The 15,841-nt window shown below is 41.3% G+C and overlaps 1 protein-coding gene across 1 annotated transcript in view; it reads right to left on the reverse strand.

Annotated features, from left to right (window-relative positions):
- Positions 1 to 15,841, reverse strand: part of EPB41L3 (erythrocyte membrane protein band 4.1 like 3) — a gene marked incomplete in the record, with an annotated part of 1,523,429 nt that overhangs the window by 595,747 nt on the left and 911,841 nt on the right. The window contains 1 exon segment of the mRNA XM_044066506.1: positions 15,290 to 15,508. Within this exon segment, the coding sequence (XP_043922441.1) occupies positions 15,290 to 15,508 (219 nt within the window).

Genomic DNA, 15,841 nt, shown 5'->3' on the forward strand with positions numbered 1-15,841 from the left:
ATCAGTGGCAGAGGTGGGAATGCATAGATTTTTAGGGAGTTCCAGTTGAATGAGAGAGCATCTGTTTTCCAAGCTTGTGGATGGTATGTCCTTGAACAGAATTTTTGTAGATGATGGTTGAGGTGAGAGGCAAATAGGTCTACTTCTGGCCTGCCCCATGTCGAAGTGAGCTGTGTGAAGATCTTCGGATGTAACCTCCACTCGTGTGGATCTGTGAAATTCCTGCTTAGGCTGTCCGCCAGCACATTGTCTTTGCCTGGAACAAACTGGGATTGTAACTGAATGTTTAGGCTCAGTGATTTTTCCCAAAGATGCATTGTCAGTCTGCAAAGGGGGTAAGAATGGGTGCCCCCTTGCTTGTTTATATACCACATCACAGTGGTGTTGTCTGTCCATATCAGTAAATGGCCTTGCCGAAGTTGGTGTTGAAAGGCCTCGATGGCATGCATTACTGCCAGCATTTCCTATTGGTTTATGTGCAGATGTGTTTCCTTTGGAGACCATTGTCCTTGTATACACCTGCCTTCCATGTGCGCCCCCCCATCCAAGGTCTGAGGCATCTGTGGTTATGGTCTGTGTTATCTGTGGTTTTTTGAATGACATACCTGTGTTTGCCTGGCTTACCGAGGCCCACCATAGGAATTCCTTTTGTAGGCATGGAATGAGCGGTATGGTTGTCTCTAAGTTGTTGCTGTGCTGAGACCATAGGCTTTTTAGGTACCATTGAAGCTTTCTCATGTGTAGTCTTGCTAATGGAACCAGGAGAATGCAGGATGCCATGTAACCCAGGGCCTGTAGGAATCTCCTTGCAGTCATCTGGGTAAGCTTTGCCAAACCTTTGAAATAATGAGTTAACTTCTCTTGCTTGTCTTCTGTTAGGTAAGCCATTTGAGAGGCTGTGTCTAATTTGGCTCCTAAGAAGATTATTTGCTGGGATGGCTGAAGTCTTGACTTTTGGAAGTTGACTGTGTATCCCAGAGCTAGAAATAATCGTATGACATAGTCCAAGTTTTTTGTCAACATCAATTTGTCGTCCGCTTGTATGAGGCAGTCGTCCAGGTATGGGTAAATTTGGATCCCCTGGAGCCTGCAATGAGCAATTACTGAAGCCAGGCATTTTGTGAATACTCTGGGTGCAGTAGATAAGCCAAATGGCAATGCTGAGAATTGATAATGCTCTGGCCCTGCAAGAAATCTGAGGTATCTTCTGCAGCTGTGTCTGATAGGGACATGCAGGTATGCCTCCCTGAGGTCCAGAGTAATCAGCCAAGACCCCTTGCCCAGCATGGGAAGGAGTTGCTGTAGAGTCAGCATTTTGAACCTTGGTACTATGAGAAAGGTGTTTAATGCGGACAAATCCAGTATTGGTCTCCATTGAGATTCTTTTCTTGGAACAATGAACAGTCTTGAGTAAAACCCCTGGCCTTGTTCTTGTTGTGGAACTCTTTCTATTGCTTTCATCCGAGTCAGCAGAGAGATTTGCTTGATAGCCTCTGCCCTCTGGTTTTGTGGTAGGTTTGGCATGCCTTGTTTTCTTGGTAAGGTATGAAAGTGGAACCTGTAACCTCGGTCTATAATGTCCAAAATCCATTTGTCCTTTGTCAGTCTGTGCCAGATGTCTGCAAACAGTGATAATTTCCCACCCAAGGGAGCTTCTATTTGTTCCCTGGTAGGCGGACGTAGAGGAAAGTCATTGAGATTGTGGTTGTGGGGCAGGTGAAACCCCTGTGTCACTTCTTTGGTTTGCTGGCTGCCATTGTCGTCCCCTGTAAGGACCTCTGTATTGTCCTCTTCCTCGGCCACGTCTGTTTTTACCCCTTTGAAACTTTTCAGGATTTGGAAAGGACCAGTTTTTTGAAGGCCAATTCCTACTGAATCTGGGGGGTTGAACCTGGAGGAAATCTTTCACCGAGAGTCCATTCTTTAGCATATCTGCCAAATATTCCAGGATGAGTGGGATGTTCAATAATGATGCATCGTGTCCCTTTCTGGTATTCCAACATCGGCTGAGGCAAGAAAAGGTCCCCAACGGGGTACTTAGCTTTTTTGATGACTTCGGAATCGAAGAATACAGCAGCTGACCAACCGGCACTTGAGAACTGCTTCTGCTTTGGGCACCGCACGGCAAGAAAGACTGAAGAAAATGGCGTCGGCTGATGCTAATGTACTCCAGCCACTCTGACGTCGGAGAGAAATGCGACATCAGCCGACGTCAGACCCAGACTTTGGAATCCGGCCGACCGAGGGCTGCCTGAGGCAGGACAACCCATATGTTATGACTGCAGTTGCATTCTTGAAGGACATCTGTACTTTATGTATACTGCGACAGTGAATATACTCGAACATCGACATTTATGGTAAGTGTACACAACTGTACTTTATGTATACTGCGACAGTGAATACACTCTAACATCTACATTTATGCTAAGTGTACACAACTGTACTTGATGTATACTGCGACAGTGAATACACTCGAACATCGACATTTATGGTAAGTGTAAACAACTGTACTTTATGTATACTGCGACAGTGAATACACTCGAACATCGACTCTATTGGTAAGTGTACACAACTGTACTTTATGTATACTGCGACAGTGAATACACTCGAACATCTACATTTATGCTAAGTGTACACAACTGTACTTTATGTATACTGTGACAGTGAATACACTCGAACATCGACATTTATGGTAAGTGTACACAACTGTACTTTATGTATACTGTGACAGTGAATACACTTGGGCATCTACATTTATGGTAAGTGTACACAACTGTACTTTATGTATACTGCGACAGTGAATACACTTGAACATCGACATTTATGGTAAGTGTACACAACTGTACTTTATGTATACTGTGACAGTGATTACACTTGGGCATCTACATTTATGCTAAGTGTACACAACTGTACTTTATGTATACTGCGTCAGTGAATACACTCAAACATCGACATTTATGGTAAGTGTACACAACTGTACTTTATGTATACTGCGACAGTGAATACATTCGAACATCTACATTTATGGTAAGTGTACACAACTGTACTTTATGTATACTGCGACAGTGAATACACTTGGGCATCTACATTTATGGTAAGTGTACACAACTGTACTTTATGTATACTGCGACAGTGAATACACTCGAACATCGACATTTATGGTAACTGTACACAACTGTACTTTATGTATACTGCGACAGTGAATACACTCGAACATCTACATTTATTGTAAGTGTACACAACTGTACTTTATGTATACTGCGACAGTGAATACACTCGAACATCGACATTTATGGTAAGTGTACAGAACTGTACGTTATGTATACTGCAACAGTAAATACACTCGAACATCTACATTTATGGTAAGTGTACACAACTGTACTTTATGTATACTGCGACAGTGAATACACTTGGGCATCTACATTTATGCTAAGTGTACACAACTGTACTTTATGTATACTGTGACAGTGAATACACTTGAACATCGACATTTATGGTAAGTGTACACAACTGTACTTTATGTATACTGCGACAGTGAATACACTCGAACATCGACATTTATGGTAACTGTACACAACTGTACTTTATGTATACTGCGACAGTGAATACACTCGAACATCTACATTTATTGTAAGAGTACACAACTGTACTTTATGTATACTGCGACAGTGAATACACTCGGACATCGACATTTATGGTAAGTGTACACAACTGTACGTTATGTATACTGCAACAGTAAATACACTCGAACATCTACATTTATGGTAAGTGTACACAACTGTACTTTATGTATACTGCGACAGTGAATACACTTGGGCATCTACATTTATGCTAAGTGTACACAACTGTACTTTATGTATACTGCGACAGTGAATACACTCGAACATCGACATTTATGGTAAGTGTACACAACTGTACTTTATGTATACTGTGACAGTGAATACACTCGAACATCTACATTTATGCTAAGTGTACACAACTGTACTTTATGTATACTGCGACAGTGAATACACTCGAACATCGACATTTATGGTAAGTGTACACAACTGTACTTTATGTATACTGCGACAGTAAATACACTTGGGCATCTACATTTATGCTAAGTGTACACAACTGTACGTTATGTATACTGCGACAGTGAATACACACGAACATCAACATTTATGGTAAGTGTACACAACTGTACTTTATGTATACTGCGACAGTGAATACACTCGAACATCTACATTTATGCTAAGTGTACACAACTGTACTTTATGTATACTGTGACAGTGAATACACTCGAACATCGACATTTATGGTAAGTGTACACAACTGCACTTTATGTATACTGCAACAGTAAATACATTCGAACATCTACATTTATGGTAAGTGTACACAACTGCACTTTATGTATACTGTGACAGTGAATACACTTGGGCATCTACATTTATGCTAAGTGTACACAACTGTACTTTATGTATACTGCGACAGTGAATACACTCGAACATCGACATTTATGGTAAGTGTACACAACTGTACTTTATGTATACTGCGACAGTGAATACACTCAAACATCTACATTTATGCTAAGTGTACACAACTGTACTTTATGTATACTGCGACAGTGAATACACTTGAACATCGACATTTATGGTAAGTGTACACAACTGTACTTTATGTATACTGCGACAGTGAATACACTCGAACATCTACATTTATGGTAAGTGTACACAACTGTACTTTATGTATACTGCGACAGTGAATACACTCGAACATCGACATTTATGGTAAGTGTACACAACTGTACTTTATGTTTACTGCGACAGTGAATACACTCGAACATCTACATTTATGGTAAGTGTACACAACTGTACTTTATGTATACTGCGACAGTGAATACACTCGAACATCTACATTTATGGTAAGTGTACACAACTGTACTTTATGTATACTGCGACAGTGAATACACTCGAACATCTACATTTATGGTAAGTGTACACAACTGTACTTTATGTATACTGCGACAGTGAATACACTCGAACATCGACATTTATGGTAAGTGTACACAACTGTACTTTATGTATACTGCGACAGTGAATACACTCGAACATCGACATTTATGGTAAGTGTACACAACTGTACTTTATGTATACTGCGACAGTGAATACACTTGGGCATCTACATTTATGGTAAGTGTACACAACTGTACTTTATGTATACTGCGACAGTGAATACACTCGAACATCTACATTTATGGTAAGTGTACACAACTGTACTTTATGTATACTGCGACAGTGAATGCACTCGAACATCTACATTTATAGTAAGTGTACACAACTGTACTTTATGTATACTGCGACAGTGAATACACTTGGGCATCTACATTTATGGTAAGTGTACACAACTGTACTTTATGTATACTGTGACAGTGAATACACTCGAACATCTACATTTATGGTAAGTGTACACAACTGTACTTTATGTATACTGCGACAGTGAATACACTCAAACATCTACATTTATGGTAAGTGTACACAACTGTACTTTATGTATACTGCGACAGTGAATACACTCAAACATCTGCATTTATGGTAAGTGTACACAACTGTACTTTATGTATACTGCGACAGTGAATACACTCGAACATCGACATTTATGGTAAGTGTACACAACTGTACTTTATGTATACTGCGACAGTGAATACACTCGAACATCGATATTTATGGTAAGTTTACACAACTGTACTTTATGTATACTGCGACAGTGAATACACTTGGGCATCTACATTTATGGTAAGTGTACACAACTGTACTTTATGTATACTGCGACAGTGAATACACTCGAACATCTACATTTATGGTAAGTGTACACAACTGTACTTTATGTATACTGCGACAGTGAATGCACTCGAACATCTACATTTATGGTAAGTGTACACAACTCTACTTTATGTATACTGCGACAGTGAATACACTTGGGCATCTACATTTATGGTAAGTGTACATTACTGTACTTTATGTATACTGTGACAGTGAATACACTCGAACATCTACATTTATGGTAAGTGTACACAACTGTACTTTATGTATACTGCGACAGTGAATACACTCAAACATCTACATTTATGGTAAGTGTACACAACTGTACTTTATATATACTGCAACAGTGAATACACTCGAACATCGACATTTATGGTAAGTGTACACAACTGTACTTTATGTATACTGCGACAGTGAATACACTCGAACATCGACATTTATGGTAAGTGTACACAACTGTACTTTATGTATACTGCGACAGTGAATACACTCAAACATCAACATTTATGGTAAGTGTACACAACTGTACTTTATGTATAGTGCGACAGTGAATACACTCGAACATCGACATTTATGGTAAGTGTACACAACTGTACTTTATGTATACTGCGACAGTAAATACACTTGGGCATCTACATTTATGGTAAGTGTACACAACTGTACTTTATGTATACTGCGACAGTGAATGCACTCGAACATCTACATTTATGGTAAGTGTACACAACTGTACTTTATGTATACTGCGACAGTGAATGCACTCGAACATCTACATTTATGGTAAATGTACACAACTGTACTATGTTCTTCGTGTTTCACTGTTGCAGTCATCACATTTGGGTTGATTTCCAAAGCTGAAAAAAAGGGTGGAGGCAATCAAGAAGACTGGGGCCTGGCTAGGATGCCCTGCAGGACCGTGGTGGCAAGGCCTGCCCTGGATATGGAGACGATCGGCAGGTGGTAATGCTTGGTGAAGGTATGAACAGATGTCCATGTTGCAGCCTCCAGGATGTCCCTGGTAAGGACCCCTCTGAGAAAAACTGCAGAGGTGGAGGCTGCTCTGGTGGAGTGTGTGCTGACCCCCTTGGGGGGAGGTTTCCCGTGCTGTTTGTAGCAGAAATGGATGCAGTGTACTATCCATTTGGAGATTGTTTGTTTGGATATGGCCTTGCCCTCTGCTCCTGTAGTGAAGCTGACTAGCAAATGAGCAGATTTTCTAAAATATTTAGTCCTGTATAGCTAGAATCTGAGCTGTCTGTACACATCTAAAGAGTGCAGAATCCTTTCCCCCTTGTTTTGTGGGTGAGGGAAAAAGATGGGGAAATGAATGGATTGGTTGAGAATACACTGGACACCACTTTTAGCATGAAGGATGGGTTAGTCCTGAGGGAGACCCTGTCAACATAGAAAATGTGAAGGGCTCTACAGCCATAAGTGCTTGTAGCTCTGATACTCTTCTAGCTGAAGTGATGGCCAGAAGCAACGCTGTCTTCCAAGAGAGACATTTTAAGTCTACTGAAGCTGCAGGTTAAAAGGGGGTAGTGTGAGTTTTTCCAACACAAAGTTTAGGTCCCAAGCTGGGGTAGAAGCTCTTCTGGGTGGCCTCAAGTTGTTACCCCCTCTTAGGAACTGTTTGATGAGAGGGTGTAAGAAAAGAGGTGGTTCTGTGCTGAAATGAGCAGAGATGTTGGGACATGCTACACCTAAAGAAATCCCAATCCCTCCAAGCTACACGCTCTAGGGAGCTAAACCTTGTCACCACAATAAACAGGACATGCTGGAGGAGTAGATTCCTGTCCCAGAGACTTCCTATACTCTGGAACAAGCTACTCATCTATGTCAAGCAAAGTTCCTCACTAATACTCTTCAAGAAAAATCTTGATGAGTGGATGGGAAATAGGAAATACACCCCGGGGATCACTTCTGTAGCTCTGCTCAACAAAGGCACAGGAAATTAACTTTCTTGGGTGGTGTAAGCCAGGAAACCTTGTTGGCTAGGTTTACTTAGGCCCTTGGGCCGACAGCCTAGTACCTACCTATGAACCTATGATTCCCTGACTGGGATGTGTAGGTAGGCCTCTTTTAGGTCTAGGGTGGCTAAACAAGCATCCTTAGAAACTATAGGTAGAAGCTGCTGGAGGGTGAGCATTTTGAATTTTGGTATCACCAGAAAGGTGTTTAGAATGGATAGATCGAGGATGGGGTGCCATGTGCCCTCTTTCCTGGGCACCAGGAAGAGTCTGGAGTAGAAACATTGGCCTATCTGTTCTGCAAGAACATGTTCTATTGCCCTCATAGAGAGCAGGGAAAGGACTTGCTTTTTGACCTCTGCCCACTGGTTTGGGGGAAGATCTGGGAACCCTTTTGGGGTTGGCAGAGTGTGGAAATAAAATCTGTATCCGTGGGGCACTATGTTGAAAACCCGGCGGTCGTTAGTAATGGTGGCCCAGTTGCTTGCGTGGAAGGAGAGTTTTCCTCCTAGGGGCAAGAGCAGGTGGGCAGTGGGAGGGGGGGAGTGTAAAGTCACTGTGAATTCTTACCATGAGGGGGTGGCTTTGCACTCCCTGGTTTTTAACAGGAGGAACTCCATTGCTTAGATCTCTGCATTCCCTGGGGCTGTTGTCTGGGGGGGTCTGCTTCCCCTGGGTCTAGGCTGAGCTGGCCTGGAGGGGGCAGGAAAGGACCAGTGCTTGGAGGGGCAAAGCCTACTGAACCTCGGTGGCTGGACCTGTAAGAAGTCTTTAACTGTCTGCATAGATTTAGCTTTTTCTTCCATCTTTTTTAAGACCTCTTTTGCCTTGGTGCCAAATAAATATTTGTGCAAGGGCGTGTCCAATAATTTGGATTTGACATGGCCTGGCAAGGGCTGTTCCTTAAGCCAAGCATGCCTTCTAAGGGCAGAACCAGTGACTGCTGGCCTGCAAGATGCTTCAACACCACAGTGCAAGGTGTGCTTAGTTGCTTGACTTGCAGAATGCATTAACTCTTGTAATTCTTTATTTTCTGCACAAGCAGGGAAGGAAGATATTTTTTATTTGAGGAGTTCCATGGTATGTTGCTGATATTTCAGTATATGGAACTGACAACTTAATGCTCTAATAGCAAGAGTAGCAGAGGTGTATACATTTTTTACCCCATCTGTCTAAAGCTCAGGAATCCCTCTCTGAGGGGGTGGGATTCTTAGCTGAAGTTTCTTTGATTCCTTTAGGTCCTTGAGAGATGACCTTGGGGTCAGCAGTAGAATTTTTGAAAAATAATTTGTGAGAGTCGGGGACTCTATAGTACCTGTCAGGTTTCCTGCAAGCAGGAGGGAGGGTGTCAGGGGTCAGAATGGATTCCATAAAAACATCATCCACAACATCCAGGACAGCAGGGATGGCCAGGGGTCTGTGCTGTGGAAGATCTAAGAATTCCCGGAGTCTCTTTTTTGACTGAGGATAGTCCTGATATTCCCATTGGAAATGCTCCCTTAAAGTATGTAAGGATTCCCCAAAAAAAAGTCCTCTGGTGGAGAGGCTGAAGGGATGGATTCTTCTGCATCAGAATCCTCATAAGGGGAGAGGGGTTGCATATCTTCAAATTCAGATGCATCAGAGTCATCGGACACCTGTTCAGATAAACTACTGGGGACAAGTCTCTTTTTATTTTGGAAGGGTAGCCTGGCTTCCCCTGATAAGCACTATAAGGTCTTCTGCCATTTTAGGCATTTGAGACTGAGGCAAGGAAGCGGGTGCCTGAGCTTGGGTCATCGGTTTTTTGGGTGTGGTTTGTACCCTGGGCCTTAGAAAGTCAGTAGTTTTCGAAAGAACTGTAGACGCAAATAGTCTGTGTTAAGGATCGGTAGGGCAAAGTACTTCCTCGGAAGTCGGTGCCTGCTCAACGGCTCCAGACCCATCCAAGGTAGAGACATCCACAGGATCCTTAGTTGAAGAAGAGTCTCGCAGCATACTGGACTCTGAAAGGGTCTTGGTAGCAGCCTGCAAATCCACAGAAGTGGGCATGAGAGGCTGCGAAAGCGCCTCACTGAGGACCAGAGAACTGATGACTAGCTTAACGGAAGCATAGTCAGCAGTCTTGGACCTGTGCAGTCTGTCTCTGGCTTTATCCTTATGTTTTTTTCAGAAGATCTGTTGTTGGATGGCTTACCGAAGCCATATTGGAATTCGAGGACTGAGAGCAAAAATATCTAGCTACAATAAGGGCCTGACGACGTATAGTTCTGGTGCTGAACAAAGCACAAAAGTGACAGCGGGGGACGTCAAGGTCTGGGCCTAAACAAGTGATGCAGTAAGAATGAAAGGCTCGGTGTGGTATTTGCTTTCCACAGGTGAGACAATTGTTAACTTTTTCTGACAGTTAGTGCAAGAAAAAAGGACCCCCCAATGGGGTACTTAGCTTTGGAAGACTTCAACTTCAGTTCGTAAACGAAAAACTCAGGTAGAGGCTGACCGGCACTTGTGCAAACTGCTTCTGCTTCGGGCTCCTTGGCAAGAAAAACTGATGTAATGGTGTTGGCTGCCTAACTTTATACCAGTGATGACCTGACATCAGTCCTGGATTGACAGCAACCGATGCAGAAATACTAAGCCTCTGGTATTTGGGCCAATTGAGGGCTACCCTGGCAGGGATTACCCAAATGTGATGACTGCAACAGGGAAACATGAAGAACATCATCAGTTATAACATTACCTCCTTCAACAAGAATAATACAGTTGTACTGACTACACAAACCACATTTTTAGTGCCCAGATCATTCCATACATTAAACATTCTTTTGTACTCAGCTTTTTTCAAACAGTTTTTTAAATTACTTTTCCTTTTATAAATAGAACATGGTGTCCTACCCAAAATTTTGTTCAAGCAATCCAAATAAAAGAATATTTTCATTTCCTTGTTGCAATAGATTTAATATCCTTGCTGTCAGTAGAAAAAGTCACAACGGATTTAATATCCTTGCTATCAGTAGAAACAGTCAACACCACTGCCTTTGTGAAACTATTACTGGTTTTAGTTAGGGGACGTAATCACCTACTGTCATAATTAGACAGGGTTTAAATGTGTATTTTCTCTGCTCTAATACTTCCTTCTCAATGTTTTTAAGTAAATAACTGAAGTACGTCTGTCTTGTAGCACATCCTCTAAGACCTCTAACTGGGTAAAAACACATTGTCCTCAGACATAAGCCTAGAAAGGCATACCATTTGCCAATTTAACTAAAAGATGCATTTCTGTCTGCATGGATGTTAACTTTGAAAATGTAAGCAAGTACTGGAGACGGTCGCCTTTCAGTAAATGCTGGAAGTAAATTTATTAGTTTTGGTATCCATAGTAATTAGGGTGTCTAAATGTATAAATGTTATCACAACAATGTTGGAAGGTAACTTTAAAAACCTGGGTACTGTCATTTAAAAACTAATGACTTAGAAAAGTAAACAAATCTCAAAAATATCAGCTAAAAACGAATAGTATCCCGGAACAAAAAGTGCTGCAGTTTGAATAAAATATACAATGACTTTCCCAAAAACATAAAACTACATTTGCATACATTATGGCTCTTAGCTACACCTTGTCACCACCACACTAGTGTGTTGAAAGTATTTCTTCTCAAAAAGCACAAAATTATCATACAGGACAATTTCCATAGCTTGTTCTAATACTCTAATGTATTCCACTAATATTTCATCAAAAGTTAAAATATTCTGTTTGAATCAGTCATGTCCAATATTATAGGGTAAAACTACAAAAGGATGCTTAACATAATTTTTTTTTGCCAATATATCCCCTACCTACATTAAGGTAACATTTTTAAGAAGATTCAAAAAATACCAAAAGCATTTCATAATATGTTCCCATTTACAACAAATCCTTTTCAAGTAAAATCAGCTAACATTGCTACAGGTTCTGTTTTTGACATGCCTGCAGCTACTATCGGTCTCAGTAGGGGGTGACTGATATCCCTATGTATTTTGGAAACTGAAAAAATACCTGACACAATTGGTCACACAACTTTTAAACACTTTGTAATGTGACGTCAGTAATCCCTTGCAACAGCAGGTCATCCATCCAAAAAACAATTTTCTTCTTCTTCACCACATTCACTTCATGCAAGGACACACTGCTGCAGGATACTAGGGTTTGTGTTCCTTCTACACCACATGCACTTCATGCAAGGACACACTGCTGCAGGATACTAGGGTTTGTGTTCCTTCTACACCACATGCACTTCATGCAAGGACACATTGCTGCAGGATACTAGGGTTTGTGTTCCTTCTACACCACATTCACTTCATGCAAGGAAACACTGCTGCAGGATACTAGGGTTTGTGTTCCTTCTACACCACATGCACTTCATGCAAGGACACACTGCTGCAGGATACTAGGGTTTGTGTTCCTTATACACCACATGCACTTCATGCAAGGACACACTGCTGCAGGATACTAGGGTTTGTGTTCCTTATACACTACATTCACTTCATGCAAGGACACACTGCTGCAGGATACTAGGGTTTGTGTTCCTTATATACCATATGCACTTCATGCAAGGACACTCTGCTGCAGGACACTAGGGTTGGTGTTCCTTCTACAGCACATTCACTTCATGCAAGGACACCCTGCTGCAGGATACTAGGGTTTGTATTCCTTCTACACCACATGCACTTCATGCAAGGACACACTGCTGCAGGATACTAGGGTTTGTGTTCCTTCTACACTACATTCACTTCATGCAAGGACACACTGCTGCAGGATACTAGGGTTTGTATTCTTCTACACTACATTCACTTCATGCAAGGATACTCTGCTGCAGGACACTAGGGTTGGTGTTCCTTCTACAGCACATTCACTTCATGCAAGGACACCCTGCTGCAGGATACTAGGGTTGGTGTTCCTTCTACAGCACATTCACTTCATGCAAGGACACACTGCTGCAGGATACCAGGGTTTGTATTTCTTCTACACCACATGCACTTCATGCAAGGACACACTTCTGCAGGATACTAGGGTTTGTGTTCCTTCGACATCACATGCACTTCATGCAAGGACACACTTCTGCAGGATACCAGGGTTTGTGTTCCTTCGACATGACATGCACTTCATGCAAGGACACACTTCTGCAGGATACTAGTGTTTGTGTTCCTTCGACACCACATGCACTTCATTCAAGGACACACTTCTGCAGGATACAAGGGTTTGTGTTCCTTCGACATCACATGCACTTCATGCAAGGACACACTGCTGCAGGATACTAGTGTTTGTGTTCCTTATACACCACATGCACTTCATGCAAGGACACACTGCTGCAGGATACTAGGGTTTGTGTTCCTTCTACACCACATGCACTTCATGCAAGGACACACTGCTGCAGGATACTAGTGTTTGTGTTCCTTCGACCCCACATGCACTTCATGCAAGGACACACTGCTGCAGGATACTAGGGTTTGTGTTGCTTATACACCACATGCACTTCATGCAAGGATACCCTGCTGCAGGATACTAGGGTTTGTGTTCCTTATACACTACATTCACTTCATGCAAGGACACACTGCTGCAGGATACTAGTGTTTGTGTTCCTTATACACCACATGCACTTCATGCAAGGACACACTGCTGCAGGATACTAGGGTTTGTGTTCCTTCGACATCACATGCACTTCATGCAAGGACACCCTGCTGCAGGATACTAGGGTTTGTGTTCCTTATACACTACATTCACTTCATGCAAGGACACACTGCTGCAGGATACTAGGGTTTGTGTTCCTTCGACCCCACATGCACTTCATGCAAGGACACACTGCTGCAGGATACTAGGGTTTGTGTTGCTTATACACCACATGCACTTCATGCAAGGACACCCTGCTGCAGGATACTAGGGTTTCTGTTCCTTCGACCCCACATGCACTTCATACAAGGGCACACTTCTGCAGGATACTAGGGTTTGTATTCTTTCTACACAACATGCAATTCATGCAAGGACACACTGCTGCAGGATACTAGGGTTTGTGTTAGCACACCTTTCTAAAGGCTACTGAGTCTGAAACTCAAACAGTTGCCATTATTTAGTGACTGCAATCTTCACTGATTTGCCTGAAACCCAGTAATTGTATCATAAACTGAACAAAATATGAGGCAAAATTGGGGATATTCTGAGAAATTAGGGGCATGTGAGAACTTCTATGCACCCCACACAAGCATGCATATACAAACTACCCCCTGTACTGCCTTAGTAATGGGTTCTGACCCTAACCCTAATGCCGCCCCTTCCCCAACCCTATCCCTAAACCCTACCTTCATTAAAACCTTCCTGTAATGCTGGCATTACACAAGAGAGACTCAAAACACACAAACATTCACAAACACACACAAATAACACTACATATTTCCCTAATTTGACTCTTACCCTAAAATATAGAGACTCACACAAACACACAACACCCAACCTTCACTCACCCCTGACCCTAACCCTAACATACACACACACACACACACACACACACACACACACACACACACACACACACACACACACACACACACACACATACACACACATGCTCTCACACCCCCAACCCCACTCATCTGTATTGACATTCCATACTATCAACATATTTATCATTCAGCCACAGTACTGTCGACGTTAAATTACACCCCTGCATTTGTTGAACAAACGTACTTTTGGTCAAATGCAGGGGACCCATATAAATCTATATCTATCCATTTACATATATATATATATATATATATATATATATATAAATATATATATATATATATATGTATATCTATCTATATATAATATAATATACACCCCCACACACTTTATTATAAGACAGCAACTATATTCAGTTCTTTATTTAAAACATCATACATATGTGTACAATGTACTCAACTTTAAATTAATTAATTAAATATAGCTACATGACTATTTTTATAACAAACTGAATGAGATAATTATCTTTTGTAGAATGTGAACTGATAATGTTATATTAAATGTGTTTTATATAATTAATTTTTTTTGTTATTAACTCAACTTAATTGACTGTGGCTGTTAGAAAAGGAATACAATTTTGTAAAAGGTTAGTTACACTGATGACAAGCTCCAATTCAGTATAATGGTTTACATAATACATGCCTAGTTGTAACCATAATCGCAGTTCACAGAAAGCAGCACTTACCTCCCACACTGGTGTTACTTAATTTAACTAACTCTGAGTCTGGTACATTGTGGTAAAGGGAAAATACTTAGTTTTTTGTCAGAACTTAAGTATTTCCATATCCTCCGTATCTGACAGTATGACTCCTAACAACATTTCATTGCATTTCACTGAATTGTTTTTATCAAAAATAATTTGTGCCACTGTACTCAAAAAAAAAGTCTTACTTCTACTTCACAAATGTAGCAAATGAGAAAAACAGTCTTTATTTAAGGAAAAAAGTATTTAATTTGTTTTTGTGCTTATTACATATTTGTTTCATGAATTTATCATAGCCACTTACTTGTAACTTCTGTGTAACTCTATGATTTTCTCTTCCAATTCTTTAGTCTGGTTTGGTGCAAACCGAAGCTCACTAATGTAGTCACTTCCGCACTCTTCTGGGTCATAGTCTCCTAGTTCAGACTGGACAGTGTAGGAACCAAGCAAAGCATGTGTGACGAACGAGCAGGGTAGGCGTCCTGATACTATATCATCCCTTAACTGCAGACACAGGTAGTACCTAGAGACAAGTGGTCACGTCAACACTCGCAGTGAGTTAGTACTGCCGTGACAAGAGCGACAGAAATACCGTTTCTATATACTAACATGATGCAGACTACTGCTGACCTCTCAGGGTTACTGTTTTCATGTGAAACCACATTCAGGCAAGCTCCCACAGATAAAGACATTATTAATGTATAAAGCAAAACACCAAATAAACTACCAACTAAAAACATGGACAGGCAATGCCTAATGAACTTGCAAATATTTGGAAACATGCAAAAACTTTTGTAACATGCCCTTGACAAAAAGGGAAAAAAAATCAGCCTACATGAACTTGCAATATGGAAAT

Source organism: Protopterus annectens, chromosome 3.part1 (assembly GCF_019279795.1).
Source record: "Protopterus annectens isolate FY-2018-M chromosome 3.part1, PAN1.0, whole genome shotgun sequence".
Lineage (NCBI taxonomy): Eukaryota > Metazoa > Chordata > Ceratodontiformes > Protopteridae > Protopterus > Protopterus annectens.